The 15386-nt window shown below is 46.5% G+C and overlaps 1 protein-coding gene across 4 annotated transcripts in view; it reads left to right on the top strand.

Moving 5' to 3' along the window:
• Positions 1-15386, top strand: part of LOC311016297 (CAP-Gly domain-containing linker protein 4) — a 49003-nt gene that overhangs the window by 24912 nt on the left and 8705 nt on the right. For all 4 annotated transcript variants that reach the window (XM_084013904.1, XM_084013906.1, XM_084013907.1 and 1 more), the window contains exons 8-11: positions 739-874; positions 1015-1146; positions 10036-10254; positions 10340-10474. In XM_084013904.1, coding sequence (XP_083870030.1) covers positions 739-874; positions 1015-1146; positions 10036-10254; positions 10340-10474 — 622 coding nt within the window. The remainder of the gene's footprint in view (positions 1-738; positions 875-1014; positions 1147-10035; positions 10255-10339; positions 10475-15386) is intronic.

The raw sequence follows: 15386 nt of genomic DNA, 5'->3' as shown, positions 1-15386 counted from the left end.
TGTGATAGACTGGTTACCTGTCTGTCTCTTCATGTCAGCCCTGTGATAGACTGGTTACCTGTCTGTCTCTACATGTCGGCCCTGTAATAGACTGGTTACCTATCTGTCTGTACATGTCAGCCCTGTGATAGACTGGTTACCTGTCTGTCTCTACATGTCTCCCTGTGATAGACTGGTTACCTGTCTGTCTCTACATGTCAGCCCTACCCTGAATACAGGACAAGTGGTTGATGATGAATGGATAAAACCCATAATTCTTGGAGTATTGCATTGTTGACCACTGGTCACCATTCCTTGTCCCAGTGATATATAATCAGGTTATACCTTGTAGTGATGTTGTGTTTTTGTGCCCTTGCCGTAGGTCAATCCAAACTGCAGGCACATGTGGACGATATGAAAATACTAATTGTAGCCCAAACGGACTTTTGTTCTGAAGGAATGAGCCCTTCGTAGGAGATTGTGCCTCAGTGAGAACAGAATCCCAGTGTGCCAAGTAGAGCCGTTCAAAACTAATCATCTTCTGGCACAGTCTCACACTTCCTTCTCTTATTTTCCCTTTGAATTCTTCGTCTGCTTTAGTTAACAGATGCATCTTGATATGTGAAATAGGTTCATTGGTGGTTCTGCCCTCGACGTAGCTCGCTGCTCACTGTGCTGGCCACCTCTTCAGCTGCATCTCCTGTTTTGTGGTTTTCTGTTTGTTCTGACTTCCTGTGGTGTGTCATTTTGCGTCGGCAGGTTGGAAGCCTGCGGTTCTGCGGCAGCACCGAGTTCTCCGGAGGCCTCTGGGCCGGCGTGGAGCTGAACAACGCAGAGGGGAAGAACGACGGCTCGGTGGCGGGGGTCCAGTACTTCACCTGTCGACTCAAACATGGTGGGTCTCCTAAAAATCCACGCATTGATTGGACTGCTTGCTCCATCCATTACTTCTACCCTCATCGACTTCTGGGACTTCACTGGTATCTAACCCTGTGTCTTTGCTGTTTTAGTAATTCATTCTTTCCTCCCCCACAGGGATCTTTGCTCCCCTCTCCAAGATAAGCAAACCTTTGGAAAGACATAACAGCAGCAGCAGAAAGACGTCTACGCCCATTCGCCCGCTTCGCCGTGTTGACGCATCCCGCATCACCTCCAGGATGAGCTCAGGTACGGCCCACTGACATGGCATTCAATCAAGATGTAAAGAGGGTACATACTAGGGTTGTGAACGATAAACCGATGCGACCGGATATTCGGTTCAACAGGTGAGAGATACGGCTGCATCGGTAGCAGCCTCCTCAATCGATACGAATGATCAATGAATTCCTAGATGAATCGGTTACAGAGTCATGGTCGGATATCGTGAGACTTTGAAGCGGTTGGCGGCATCATATCTATGGGCGGCATTACACCAGCGTCTCTAAAACAACGCGAGAGCTGAAGCTGCCGGCGAAACGCCGTAGCTGGCTAGCTGGTATGAGTGATAAACAAGGGACAACACGGAACATGGAGGAGGTGGAGGTGGAGAGGCGGGCGCAGCACAGGTAGGCGGCTGTGACGCTGCCGTGTGACCGCAGGAGACGTGAGGCACGTGAGAGACGGACGGCTTTGAATGTCGATCGCTTGTGTCTCAACTTGCGCCACAAGAGGCGGCCGCAGCACGGGTAGCGTCCACGACACTGTCCTGTGACCGCCATCCAACCATTCAGACAGACTTTTTATTGGTCCATGTCTAAAAATAAATACATTGACATGTGATTTTGTTGTTCTGGGTGTTTTTTTTGCCAGTGCCATACAGCCACAATGCTTGGGGATATGTGGTATTTTACATATTTGAAAAGAAACTATTGTACTGTCACTTTCATAGAATCGGCTTCTTTATTTTATAAAATATCTACAACAAATATTAACCATAGAATCGAATCGTATCGTTCTTACACTGTATGGAATGGATTTGAATCGGTCTGTGATAAAGGATATCGTTTTTGAATGGAATCATAACCTGTGTATCTAGATGCATATCGAACCGTTTATCACAAAGAGATGTGCAACCCTAATACATACGTCACCCAGAACTGGTAGAAGGGTTTGCTGAGGGAGCACTGGAGCGTTTTGAAGAAGAAGTTTGCCTGCGGAGCTCTGGCACGAATCATCAACTCATAACACAAAGTCAGTGAAAGTGAAATCGGGGCCCTGAAGGCGGAGACGTGAACTTTTGTGAACACAGGTGAAGAAACGTTATCGTGCCCACAAATTCCTCATGTCACCAGTAATCTCATGTGCTGTCCCCTGGAGGAGACCATTATTAGAGACCACATATCATCCACGATAAGAAGAAACCTCACAGAAACATCCGGGTAACGACATTAGTCTGATGAACGGGTCTCTAATATCGCCTGCAGCCGAGGAGATAATCCTTCAGATGTGCTCTCTGCGGGGATTTGGGACATGAGCTCAGAGAATATAACTGATGATGTCATCATGTACAATTAAATATGTGATGTTATTACACCACTACTGTTCTGGAGAATACAGCTCTGGGTTGATTCTGAACTTCTACTGGCACAGGTTGAGGTCTGGAGGATCCGGTGGAGACAAACGCCCCTTAAAGCAATAAAAACAAACAATTGAGGGGAAAATTGCCACTCAATCCTCTAAGCAACATAATGGGTACATTGCTCAAACGGAATGTGTTTTTATGATGAAGGTCATCGCCGCTGTGAAACCAGATCAGTGGAGGTTGTTATCACTGGAATACTTCACCCGGCCAGAGAGGAAGCCTTCGCTTGAATGGTGCGGTCTGGTCTGACGTGGTCCGGTCTGACGTGATCCGGTCTGACCTGGTCAGGTCTGACGTGATCCGGTCTGACCTGGTGCGGTGATATGGTGTGACGTGGTCCTCCTGGAGGAGGACGTGGAGGAGGAGGAGGAGGAGGAGGATGTGGTGGAGGAGGACGAGGATGTGGAGGAGGACGTGGTGCAGTAGGAGGACGAGGAGGTGGAGGAGGGCGTGGTGGACGAGGATGTGGAGGATGACGAGCAAGACGTGGAGGATGAGGAGGAGAACGTGGAGGAGGACGAGGTTGGGGTGGAGGAGGACGAGGAACGTGGAGGAGGAGGACGTGGTGGATGAGGAAGTAGTGGAGGAGGACGAGGACGTGGAGGAGGACAAGGATGTGGAGGAGGAGGACGTGGAGGAGGACGAGGATGTGGAGGAGGAGGACGTGGAGGAGGAAGTAGTGGATGAGGAGGAGGAGGACGAGGAGGAGGACGTGGTGGATGAGGAAGTAGTGGACGAGGAGGAGGACGTGGTGGAGGAGGACGAGGACGTGGTGGACGAGGACGTGGAGGAGGACGAGCAAGACGTGGAGGAGGACGTGGTGGATGAGGAAGTAGTGGAGGAGGAGGAGGAGGAGGAGGACAAGGATGTCGAGGAGGACGTGGAGGAGGAGGAGGATGTGGAGGAGGATGTGGTGGATGAGGAAGTAGTGGACGTGGAGGAGGAGGATGTGGAGGATGAGGATGTGCAGGAGGAGGAGGAGGACGTGGTGGATGAGGAAGTAGTGGACGTGGAGGAGGAGGAGGAGGACGTGGTGGATGAGGAAGTAGTGGAGGAGGAGGATGTGGAGGATGTGGAGGAGGAGGAGGAGGACGTGGTGGATGAGGAAGTAGTGGAGGAGGACGAGGAGGAGGACGTGGTGGATGAGGAAGTAGTGGAGGAGGACGAGGAGGAGGACGTGGTGGATGAGGAAGTAGTGGACGAGGAGGAGGACGTGGTGGAGGAGGACGAGGACGTGGTGGACGAGGACGTGGAGGAGGACGAGCAAGACGTGGAGGAGGACGTGGTGGATGAGGAAGTAGTGGAGGAGGAGGAGGAGGAGGACAAGGATGTCGAGGAGGACGTGGAGGAGGAGGAGGATGTGGAGGAGGATGTGGTGGATGAGGAAGTAGTGGACGTGGAGGAGGAGGATGTGGAGGAGGAGGAGGAGGACGTGGTGGATGAGGAAGTAGTGGAGGAGGACGAGGAGGAGGACGTGGTGGATGAGGAAGTAGTGGAGGAGGACGAGGAGGAGGACGTGGTGGATGAGGAAGTAGTGGACGTGGAGGAGGAGGATGTGGAGGAGGAGGACGTGGTGGATGAGGATGTGCAGGAGGAGGAGGAGGACGTGGTGGATGAGGATGTGCAGGAGGAGGAGGAGGACGTGGTGGATGAGGAAGTAGTGGACGTGGAGGAGGAGGATGTGGAGGGAGGAGGAGGACGTGGTGGATGAGGAAGTAGTGGAGGAGGACGAGGAAGTGGAGGAGGAGGACGAGGAGGAGGACGTGGTGGATGAGGAAGTAGTGGACGTGGAGGAGGAGGATGTGGAGGATGTGGAGGAGGAGGAGGAGGATGTGGTGGATGAGGAAGTAGTGGAGGAGGACGAGGACGTGGAGGAGGAGGACGAGGAGGACGCAGCCGCAGTGAGTGAAGCCGTGGGCTGGAGCCTTTCAAATAAATCTTCCTTGAAAACTCTTAAAAACACAGTCCAGGCACCTGGGAACGTCGCAGAAGCCGTCCTGGGAGGTTTTTGTGGTTCTGGAGGCCTCCAGGGTTTACGGCTGCACTGTGGTGGTAAAATATTCAAAGGGGATTGAAGGCCGATTTCATCTGGACGTGACTGGAATAGCACACCTCTGATTGGCTGATGGACTTCTGTGATTGATCGTCCAATTAAGCTCAGTTTAATAACTAGGGCATACGCAGGCTGAATAACCTGGCAGCCATTCATCACTGTGTGTGTGTGTGTGTGTGTGTGTGTGTGTGTGTGTGTGTGTGTGTGTGTGTGTGTGTGTGTGTGTGTGTGTGTGTGTGTGTGTGTGTGTGTGTGTGTGTGTGTGTGTGTGTGTGTGTGTGTGTGTGTGTGTGTGTGACTCCATACAACCCAGACAAATTTATGGCCCAACACTTTTTAGGGCCTTTGTGAGCCGCTGGCAACCCAAACTCTGGGATCCACCTGTGCCGTGGATCCCGTTGGATCGTGTCTCTCTCTGTCTGTCTGTCTCTCTCTCTCGTAGCTGTAGATTGGCTCGCCCATGTGATCTCGCCTGGTTAACCAGCAGACCGGCTGGAACATAGACGCCACTCACAAAGCGCCGCCGTTGATTTGTAAAGCCTCGGTTTGATCCGCGGTCTGTCACTTGAGGCCAACGTCCATATATGGAGGGGATAGATAGATCCGGGAGGTCCCTGCAAGCTAAAGGTCATGTGACAATGTTTGCTATTGAGAGTTGAGGCGTCTGCCTCCGAGGGCAACACTTCCCTGCTCGCCCTGAATGTGAACGGGAATCCATCATTTGAGAAGCAGCTCGTCTGAGATCTTTTCAAAGTGCAGTATAAAGTTTCAACTTGGGCGACACGCTAATGAATGGAGAGTAATGCGAGCCAGTTTATGTGGCAGATTTATGGATGAATAAAATCCTAATTAGAGATGATTATTTTTTCCCTTAGTTACGTTGCATGGCTGTTGATTTTATTGGCTGTTAAAGAACGGAGTGAGTTTCATCGTCAACAAACGATATCTAAAAGTTAAGTTTTGTCTAAACTAGTGAAGAGCATAATTGTGTTTGCTTGTGCGGGTCATTTCTCAGTGTGTGCTGTGTGAGTGTGTCACGGTTCCTTTGTGTCATCTTTGTGTGGCCTTCAGCAGAGTGTTTGGATTGGGTGTTGGAGTAGAAGTTCGTGGTTCCATCACCAGGGCCCTCATTTATAAAGCTTGCGTACGCACAAAACGGGGCTGGAAACGTGCGTACGCCACTTTCCACGCAAAGGTTGTGATCTATAAAAACCAAACTTGACGGGAAAGTGTGCGACCCGTAAGCAAACTCTGAGGCATGCGTACCGGTACGCACATTCTGGAGACTGGAAGGGAATCAGCGATACAGATGTCAGATTGTAGGAAGTTAACGTGAGAACAACTATTACAGTTTAGATGACTCACACACATTTAATTACACTCCATATCATACGTTAGATCCGCGTTATCATCATGAACTCCAGCAATGTTTTTGATGCTTTTACGGAGTGATATTATTTTTCATATTAACACCTTCTTTTAAAATCTGACTTGTATCTTAAATCAAAAGATTTATTTTGAAATATTGAATCAGCGCTGTCACCGCAGGAGGAGGAGGAGACGGCCCGTCTGCATGTAATACAGGATACAATAAATACCCTCCATTAGATCACTGCAGAACACAGTAACTAAACATTCTCCTTATTTACTGTGCATATGTCATCAACACACATACCAGGGCTCCAGACTAACTTTTTGCATTGGTTGCACTGGTGAGCCTAACTTTTTTTTTTAGGTGCACCAGCACAAAATTTAGGTGCACCCACATTTTTCATCGTGTCGCCTTTAACGCCAAAAAGTCACCTTTTTATTGCTCTCCTTTTACATAATGACACCCCCTTATGGCCTAGGTTAACTGCAGCACCGTCAGCACCCAGAGGAACCGTTTTCTCCAGCCAATCTGCACACTGATGCCCAAACACAGCAAATGCTTGCTTTGTGGCACAATAAAAAGATCATACAGGTCACTAGCCTATAGATTGCAAATGGAAAACTGTTTATGTGATCTTAGCCTAGCCTACTTATATTTTTACTTATTCATTTTTAATAATAATATTAGGAATAGGCTACTATACAATTTCCTATTCATGATCTCTCATGCTGTAATGTGGACCTTCAAACACTGTGCGTGTCCATGCTCCACCGGACATGTCCAATTAACATGTTGACCGGCCTCTCTTTATGCAAAATGCTGCAGTAGACAATAACGCACTCCTTCGTAGAGACGTCTGTGTCGCCGTCAGTCATGAATGACGTGTACGTGGCGTTTCCAACCTCCGCAGCTGTCTTGTTCTTTAGTGTCGGCATTTTTTTCATCAGAATAATTTCGGACTTAAATTTGGTGAACGGCAACTCCTCCTTTGCAATATTGTATGCGACGTTGAATTTAATAATCATTTCAGATTCCTCAGCGGACGTGATCGATGCAGCCTGACGCTGAAATGCAGCTGGATGAGGGGCCACTTTATTAACACACTTATCACGGCATGTAGTATGCTTTTTGGACATATTGCGCTTTTTCAACGTCTCGATGCGAAATGTTGTTGACTCCTCCACAAACGCACTATTTATTACCGGCCAAATTCTGACCGCACTCCCGACAATAAATGCAGTGCATTGAGTCCCTTTCTTTATCGTACATCAGCCAGGGAAATTGCTTCAACCAGTCCTGTCTGAAGGCATATTTTTGGGCGTTTTAATTAGTCTCGGGGCGAGGCTTTCTGCCTCTCTTCATTTTCAAAGAAAATCGAAGCGCTCAGCGTCGAAGCGCTCAGAGTACCTGCTCTGCTCGCTCGCATTTTCGAACTGACACAATTTACAGCAGTGAAAAGGACCACAGCCAATCAGAGGCAAGGACCCGCCCGAGCTCCGTCTCTTATTGGTTTAGACCACGATACCGTCAGGAGAACATAAAGAGATGCTGCGCTTATGATTTTTTTTTTCACCCGAGCAGCGTTAGGGGCACCAGTGCGACCTACAATTTTTTTCAGTCGCACTCATAAAAATTTTGGTCGCATGTGCGACCAAAATGGTCGCACTCTGGAGCCCTGCATACATACAGCCATTAAGCCATCGTATAATTGTTACACTTTATCCTCTTTTTTAACCACCAGAGCGCAGAGGAAATGCGCTATAATGAGTGGCACGCTCGTGCGCGCTCAGTCTTGGAGCGTGGAGAGCGCAACTTTATCGATGACCCCGAGCCACGGCCCCCTGCCCGACTGGAGGGGTATCAACAGGGCGCAAGAATCCGTGAGGATGTCATGCGTTTGTAAGATAAGGAAGACAACAATCAATGTTCATTGTAAACGTATTATTTTATTTATCACAGTGCGCGTTTGCTGTAGCTCATCTGCAACGTTGTTGATGGCGGTGATTGTGTCTCGCTGAAGTTGCAGGACGGCATCAGTCATCACCCGACCGCTTGATGTGCCATGCCCTCGGCACAGCGTCCAAGTCCGGCGCAAAGCAGCAGCGCACCCCGGACACTGTGCCAAGGGCCCATCACCTTCACCCTCCTCACCGTCACCCTCCTCTATGCCCAACGTTGCAGACTCTGGAAGGACAGAAACTATTTAACGTTTTGTTTTATATACAATAAAAGTTTAAAATCTGTTCACCCTTATCCCTCTGGTCTCATGGTCATGTCTGTCTCCCTCCTTTTCAGACACAATCCCCGTCAAAGTCACATCAAAATCAAACTTCCTCAAATACTCAAGCGATACATTAAATACATATTGGTAAATGTCATTTACCTTCAGATCAGACCACTTTTTTGTAAGTTCTGCCACCGTCCGCTTGGTCCAGCTGACGCCGACTGCAGCAGCAATGTGTTGCCACTCGCACTGCGTCTTTTTCTTCGTGATCCCGCTGCTGTGGCCACTAAATTAAATTATTGTCCGGGCCTCCACCTCTCCAACAAGTGTCTCTTTCTCCGTTTCTGAAAAGCTACGTTTCTTCGCTATTTTTCTGACCTGTCGCCGTGATTCACCACACGGAAACGATTGCATGCCGGCTCATTAATATAATCAAATGTGGGCGTGTACAGGGCGGGATTCAGGTACGCACACTTGTAGGTGATCCTGTGATTTATAAAGGGAACATTGCGTACAGCTTGCGTGCGCACAGTTTTATAAATCCAATTTTTTTTGGAGCACGCAAACTTTGGCTTTTGGGCGTACGTACACTTTTAGTAAGGATCCTACGCACAGTTTTATAAATGAGGCCCCTGGTGTTTCAGTGATTCTTCCTGCTGCTCGACGTGTCACACCGTCCGAAACTTCAGAAAATGCACTAAATACAAGATTTATCTTTATCTTTATCTCCGTTTGTAAAAACAAAAAAAACTAAAAAACCTTGATAATGAAAAAGTGGACTGGACTCCCAGCTGAGTGGGTTGGGGTATCTCTTAGGGCTGTTCGATTAATCGATTTTAAATCGTAATCGCGATTATGTATTTAGAACGATGTTAAACGTGAAACTCGTAAAATCGATTTTTCACACACCTCTACCTCCTTCATGGGTTACATTATTATTTAGCATGCAAAGACCCAGTTTAGTTTAATTAGAAAATGTCTTGTTTTATTTAATTGGAAATATAACTTACTGTATGTTTGCAAGTGCTGATTTGCTGATTTTTTTCTTATATTTTTTCAAACTTTATTTATTTTACAAAAAGAGTTTTGCACTTTATTCATTCATTTTTTGTTTAATAAGAGCAAATTGCATTTAAAGCCCAATGGGGGAAATGTTCAATAAAAAAGCAGCATATTTGAAATAATTTCTTTGCCTTTTGTCATTTCACAAAATAATCGTAATCGTAATCGAAAATCGGATTTTGAGAGAACAAAATCGAGATTTTATTTTTAGGCAAAATCGAACAGCCCTAATCTGCGTATCTGAGTATTTAATCTCTCTTTGGTGTGAAGATATGAACTGATCAGATCTCCTCATCATCAGCTGTCTTTGATAATTAGTGAATCCAACATGGCTGTCTGTCTGTGGGGAAAAGCCTTTTACTAAAGGACTGTTGACTCTTGACATAGAACGGATACTCTGATGAGCCACCGTGTTTCCTCCTTTAGTGCTGCTGGGTGTTCACTGAGGTATCATAGATGATCATGTCGATGGTGTAAAACAAACTGCTGAAACTAAATCATCAAAGTGAGGCTTTAAGTCAACAAGGTTGATCAACTCAAACAGAGTACAATTAGTTGGAAGTGTAACGTTCCCTTTAGTTTTAAAGCTCTGAGCCTCCTAGCCTCGGGCAACTCTTCTGCTGTCTGAAGGTCTGTGAAAGGTAAAAGCTTAACGAGGTCATCCTCCAGTCGGACACCCCCCCTCCTCCATCTCGTCCCTCAAGTTAGATTGTGATGAGCCCTGGAGGAGGATGGGGGGCCCAACAGCTTTAACAAACTCCTGTTTCTTGTCCTTTCCACCACAGGCGCTCTCTCCCGCTCGCTGTCCTCCTCCTCCTCCTCCCTGGACTCTCGCCAGGGTCCGGGGGCCCGACCGGGGGCCGGTCTGGGGGCCCGGCCGCGGCCGCTGCCCAGGCAGCGTCTTCCCGCCAGGCAGCGAAAGGAGCGTGCCTCACTCAGCCCCAGGACCACGCCGTCACCGGTCCTCCACCTGTCCCCGGACATCACGCCACGCACTACTGCAGGTCTGCCTTATTATGATATTAGAAATATATATATGTATGTATATATTCTCCTAATTGTAATCAGGTTTTTGTCCAACTCTCCTAGGTGTGCGAAGCCGAACGCCCTCAGCCAGCAGCTCCGTGGGGAGGGGGCCCGAGGTGCGCCTGGGGGAGAGGGTGCTGGTGGTGGGCCAGAGAACTGGTGTGGTCCAGTTCTATGGAAAGACCAGCTTTGCTCCAGGTCAGTTCTTCCTGTGTTCTTCCTTTCACACTAACCATGTATTGACACATTGATATGAATTACGTGGTTATTATTGTTATTATGTGGTTATTGTTATTATGTTGTAATTGTTGTTATTACGTGGTTATTGTTCTTATTACGTGGTTGTTATTACGTGGTTATTGTTGTTGTTATGTTATTACGTGGTTATTGTTATGATGTGGTTATTATTGTTATTACGTGGTTATTGTTATTATGTTGTTATTGTTATGTTGTTATTATGTGGTTATTGTTGTTATTATGTTGTTATTACGTGGTTATTGCTATTTTGTTGTTATTACGTGGTTATTGTTATTATGTTGTTATTGTTATTACGTGGTTATTGTTGTTATTACGTGGTTTTGTTGTTATTATGTTGTTATTACGTGGTTATTGTTGTTTTTACGTGGTTATTGTTGTTATTACGTGGGTATTGTTGTTATTACGTCGTTATTGTTGTTATCACGTGGTTATTGTTGTTATCATGTGGTTATTGTCGTTATCACGTGGTTATTGTCGTTATCACGTGGTTATTGTCGTTATCACGTGGTTATTGTTATTATCACGTGGTTGTTATGTTGTTATTGTTATTACGTGGTTTTGTTGTTATTATGTTGTTATTACGTGGTTATTGTTATTATGTTGTTATTGTTTTTACGTGGTTATTGTTGTTATTACATGGTTATTGTTATTATGTTGTTATTGTTATTACATGGTTATTGTCGTATCACGTGGTTATTGTCGTTATCACATGGTTATTGTTATTATGTTGTTATTGTTGTTATTACGTGGTTTTGTTATTATGTTATTACGTTGTTATTGTTGTTATTATGTTGTTATTGTTTTTTCGTGGTTATTGTTGTTATTACATGGTTATTGTTATTAGGTTGTTATTGTTGTTATTACATGGTTATTGTTGTTTTTACGTGGTTATTGTTGTTATTGTTATTACGTGGTTATTGTCGTTATCACGTGGTTATTGTTATCACGTGGTTGTTGTTATTATGTTGTTATTGTTGTTATTATGTTATTGTTATTATGTTGTTATTGTTTTTACGTGGTTATTGTTGTTACGTGGTTATTGTTGTTGTTACATGGTTATTGAAGTGGCAATTCTTTGCTTTGGATATTGCCACGCGAGGTGAATGGCGAGGGTCCCGACGCACTTGTTCCAGAAAAAGCACTCGCAGAAAGTTCATGTGAATGGTGTTTTAATCAGAACAATTCTGGTTTACTTTCTGTTACAGTCCAAAGGATGAGAAATGATGATGAGTGATGTTTCCTTTACGAGAATACGTGAGTGTGTGGTCGGAAACTTTTCCGCCTCGCTATCACGCTACCCTCAAACTAAACCCACTAATTATTCAATCAGCCGGTACACCGGCAAGTCAAGGGGGAGGGGTTACGTGCCACCTGATAAATGACGTAATCAGGTAGGTGTCAAAAAATAAATAAATAAATAAATAACCATTTTTCTTTTCCGGCTTGCAAACTGTGGTCATAACTTAAATGAAAACTAAATCAAAAATCAGAAACCATGAAACCACAAACATGGCTCCTACATCCTGGCCCCTAATTGTTAGTGCTCAAGCAAAACAATTACCAATTCAATACTAAATGGAGCCATAATACATAATAACTTAAATTTCAGTTATGTAAATACATTCTTAATAACTGTGTCAACAATCAATGGTGTCAATACATACACATTGTTTTTCCTTTTCCAAAAAAAAAAAAAAAAAAAAAAAAAAAAAAATGTTTCTTCAATGATCCCACATAAGACCCCAGAGTTCAAAGTTCCTTTGGTCCATAGGACCTCAAGGTTTCCCAAAGTCCATGGGTGTGTGCATATGCACATGTGTCTTTGTCTTAAAGTCCATGCATGTATGTGCGTATGCAGTGTCAGTGTGCTGCAAGAATGAGAGGTCCATGTATATGTACAGTGATGAGAGGGAATGCGCTGTGGATGCAACAGTCCATGTGTATGTCGGTGGGTGAGAACACCATGCGTAGGTGTTTGTCAGTGTAGGTGTATATCAGTGTAGGTGAGTGTGTGCAGGGGCAAGGGGGCATGATGAGCTTGGCCCAGCATGCAAGGCCTTTAAGCTGGATCAGCTTCCAGGAGCAGGCAAAGTTTGCTGATAGGCCTCTGGATGACGCTGGCCTTGGTCTTCACCAAAACACTCCGGACGAGCCCTTTGGGCCCAGGCAGGGTCTTCACCACTCGGCCTAGGGGCCATGAATTTCGTAGCGCCGCAGGGTCCACAATAAGCACCAGGTCATTCTCTTTAAAGTTCCGTTTAAGGTTGGTCCATTTTTGTCTTTGCTGCATCAGAGCTAAGAACTCGGTTGTCCAACGCTTCCAGAACAGGTTGGCTAAGTACTGTACCTGTCTCCACCGCCTTCTTCCGTACGAGTCATCTCTATCAAAGAGTCCAGGAGGTAGCAAAGGTTTAGAGTTTAACTGTAGAAGGTGATTTGGTGTTAGAGGCTCAAGGTCATTAGGATCACTGGATACAGTTGTTAGTGGTCTGTCGTTGAGGATGCATTCAACCTCACACAGGGCTGTGTGTAACACTTCGTCATCCAGTGTCTGTTGTCTTAGCACTGACAGTAGTACCTTTTTCACCAACTTGATCAGTCGCTCCCACACGCCTCCAAAGTGTGGTGCAGAAGGGGGGTTGAACAGCCATTTGACATGGTGGGTCAGCAGAGCTTGATGGATCCTTTGATGGTCTAGCTGGTCTGCAGCAGCCTCTAGTTCCTTCTGCGCACACACAAAGTTGGTGCCGCAGTCTGTTCTAATGGTGAGTATTGGGCCTCTCCGACACAGGAACCGCCGGATGGCATTGATGCAGGAGTCGGTGTCCAACATACTCGCCACTTCCAGGTGAATGGCTCTGCTGGCTAAACAGGTGAAGATCACTCCCCATCTTTTCACCCGGGATCGGCCCCTCTTGACCTCGATTGGCCCAAAGTAGTCGATACCTGTATGTGAGAAGGGTGGTCGGTCTGGTGTGACTCGGTCTTCTGGCAGGTCTGCCATCTTTTGAACTCCAACTTTGGCCTGCAATTTCCTACAGAAGACGCAGGATTTAATGACACATCTTGCAGCAGAATTAGCAGAGGGAAGCCAGAACCTTTGCCTAAGCCTCGACAGCATGTGATTCCTTCCTGCGTGTCCTACTTGTTGGTGTATCTCACGCAGGATCAGTTTGGACACATGTGACTCCTTGGGGAGGATGATGGGGTGTTTCAGACTCACCGGCATGGAAGATTTACTTATCCTGCCTCCAATCCTCAGGACTCCATCATCCAAGACCGGATCCAGTGTGGATATGGTGCTGTCTGCTTTGACTGGCATGCCTTTCCTTAAGAGAGTGAGCTCAGAATCAAAGTGACACTGCTGTACATAGCAAATGATCGCCCTCTCTGCTTCGTCCAAATCATCCACAGTCAGAATTTGGTGCTCACCTTTCATTTTGGATGTTGAGTTAAGGTCTTTACCTTTCTGACTTCTGAGCAGCAGGAGCTTTCTGAGTTTCAGCAGCCAGGCAACAGCTCTTTGAAGTTTCTTCCATGAAGAGAAGTACTGAATGAGGTAAGTAGTTGCATTAGTGTCAAGCTGTAAACAATTTGCAGTAATGTCCCTCTTCACCTCAGGATCATCGTGGAGTATGTGTCCGATGTCCTCCGGTGCCTCAGGCCATTCAGATTCCGGCTTTAAAAGGAAGTGAGGGCCGTGGAGCCATCTAGGGGACTTCAAGAGCGGTTCGATGTTCAGTCCGCGGGAGGCATCGTCTGCTGGATTATCCCTAGTGTTGACGTATCTCCATTGATGCACCTGAGAGAGGTTATGAATCACTGCAATCCTGTTGGCTACATACGTATGGAACCTTTTTGTTTCATTATAGATGTATTTCAGCACTGATGTGCTGTCCGTCCAGAAAGTGGAATTCTCCAGGTCCATGTGAAGTTCCTTCTGGAGCATCCTGTCCACTTTAACGGCAAGTGTTGCAGCAGCGAGTTCGAGTCTGGGAATAGACATCTGCTTCACGGGAGCCACTCTGGCCTTTGCAAGCACAAAAGAGACATTAACATTGCCATTGCAGTTTGTAAGACTGAGGTAACTCACCGTTCCGTAGCTTGACTCACTTGCATCACAGAAATGATGCAGTCGAGCAGTCCTGGTTAAGCCAAAGTTCTCAGGTTTTACACACCTGTCCACATGAAATCTGTTCAGCTGCTCCAGTTCTGTGATCCATCTTTGCCAGGGTTTGGAGAGAACTTCTGGAATGGGGTCATCCCATCCACACTTTTCAAGGCAGAGCTTTTGCAGAATCTGTTTGGCTTTGAGGATAAAGGGGGCAAGGAAACCCAATGGGTCATATATGGAACTAACAACAGACAGAATGGCTCGTCTTGTTAGGACTCTGTTCTTGATGGCCACTTTGAAGGTGAAAGTGTCTGTCTGAATGTTCCATTGGATTCCTAGGGCCCTTTCCAGTGGTGGATCGTCCCGGTCCAGATCAAGCTGTTTGACCAGTGCGGCTCTGTGGTTTTCAGGTACTGTAGCAAGGACTTCGCAGCTGTTACTCACCCACTTGGTCAAGGTGAATCCTCCAAGGGCGCATGCCTCCCTGAGGTCCATTGTGAGCTGGATTGCCTTTTCAACAGAGGATACAGACTTGAGAAGATCATCAACATAAAAACTGTTTAAAATAGTGTTAACCGTTTCAGGACTGAGTCGGTCAGAATTGTCAAGTGCTGTTTGCTTGAGAGCAAAATTGGCAATACTAGGTGATGACACAGCACCAAAGAGATGTACTTTCATCCGGTAGACTTCAAAAGGTTGACTCACATCCCCCTGTGGCCACCAGAGGAATCTGAGGAA

Source organism: Eutrigla gurnardus, assembly GCF_963514095.1.
Source record: "Eutrigla gurnardus genome assembly, chromosome: 7".
Taxonomy (NCBI): Eukaryota; Metazoa; Chordata; class Actinopteri; order Perciformes; family Triglidae; genus Eutrigla; species Eutrigla gurnardus.
The sequence above is the reverse complement of the archived record's forward strand: the minus strand, read 5'-3'. Positions and strand labels throughout refer to the sequence as shown.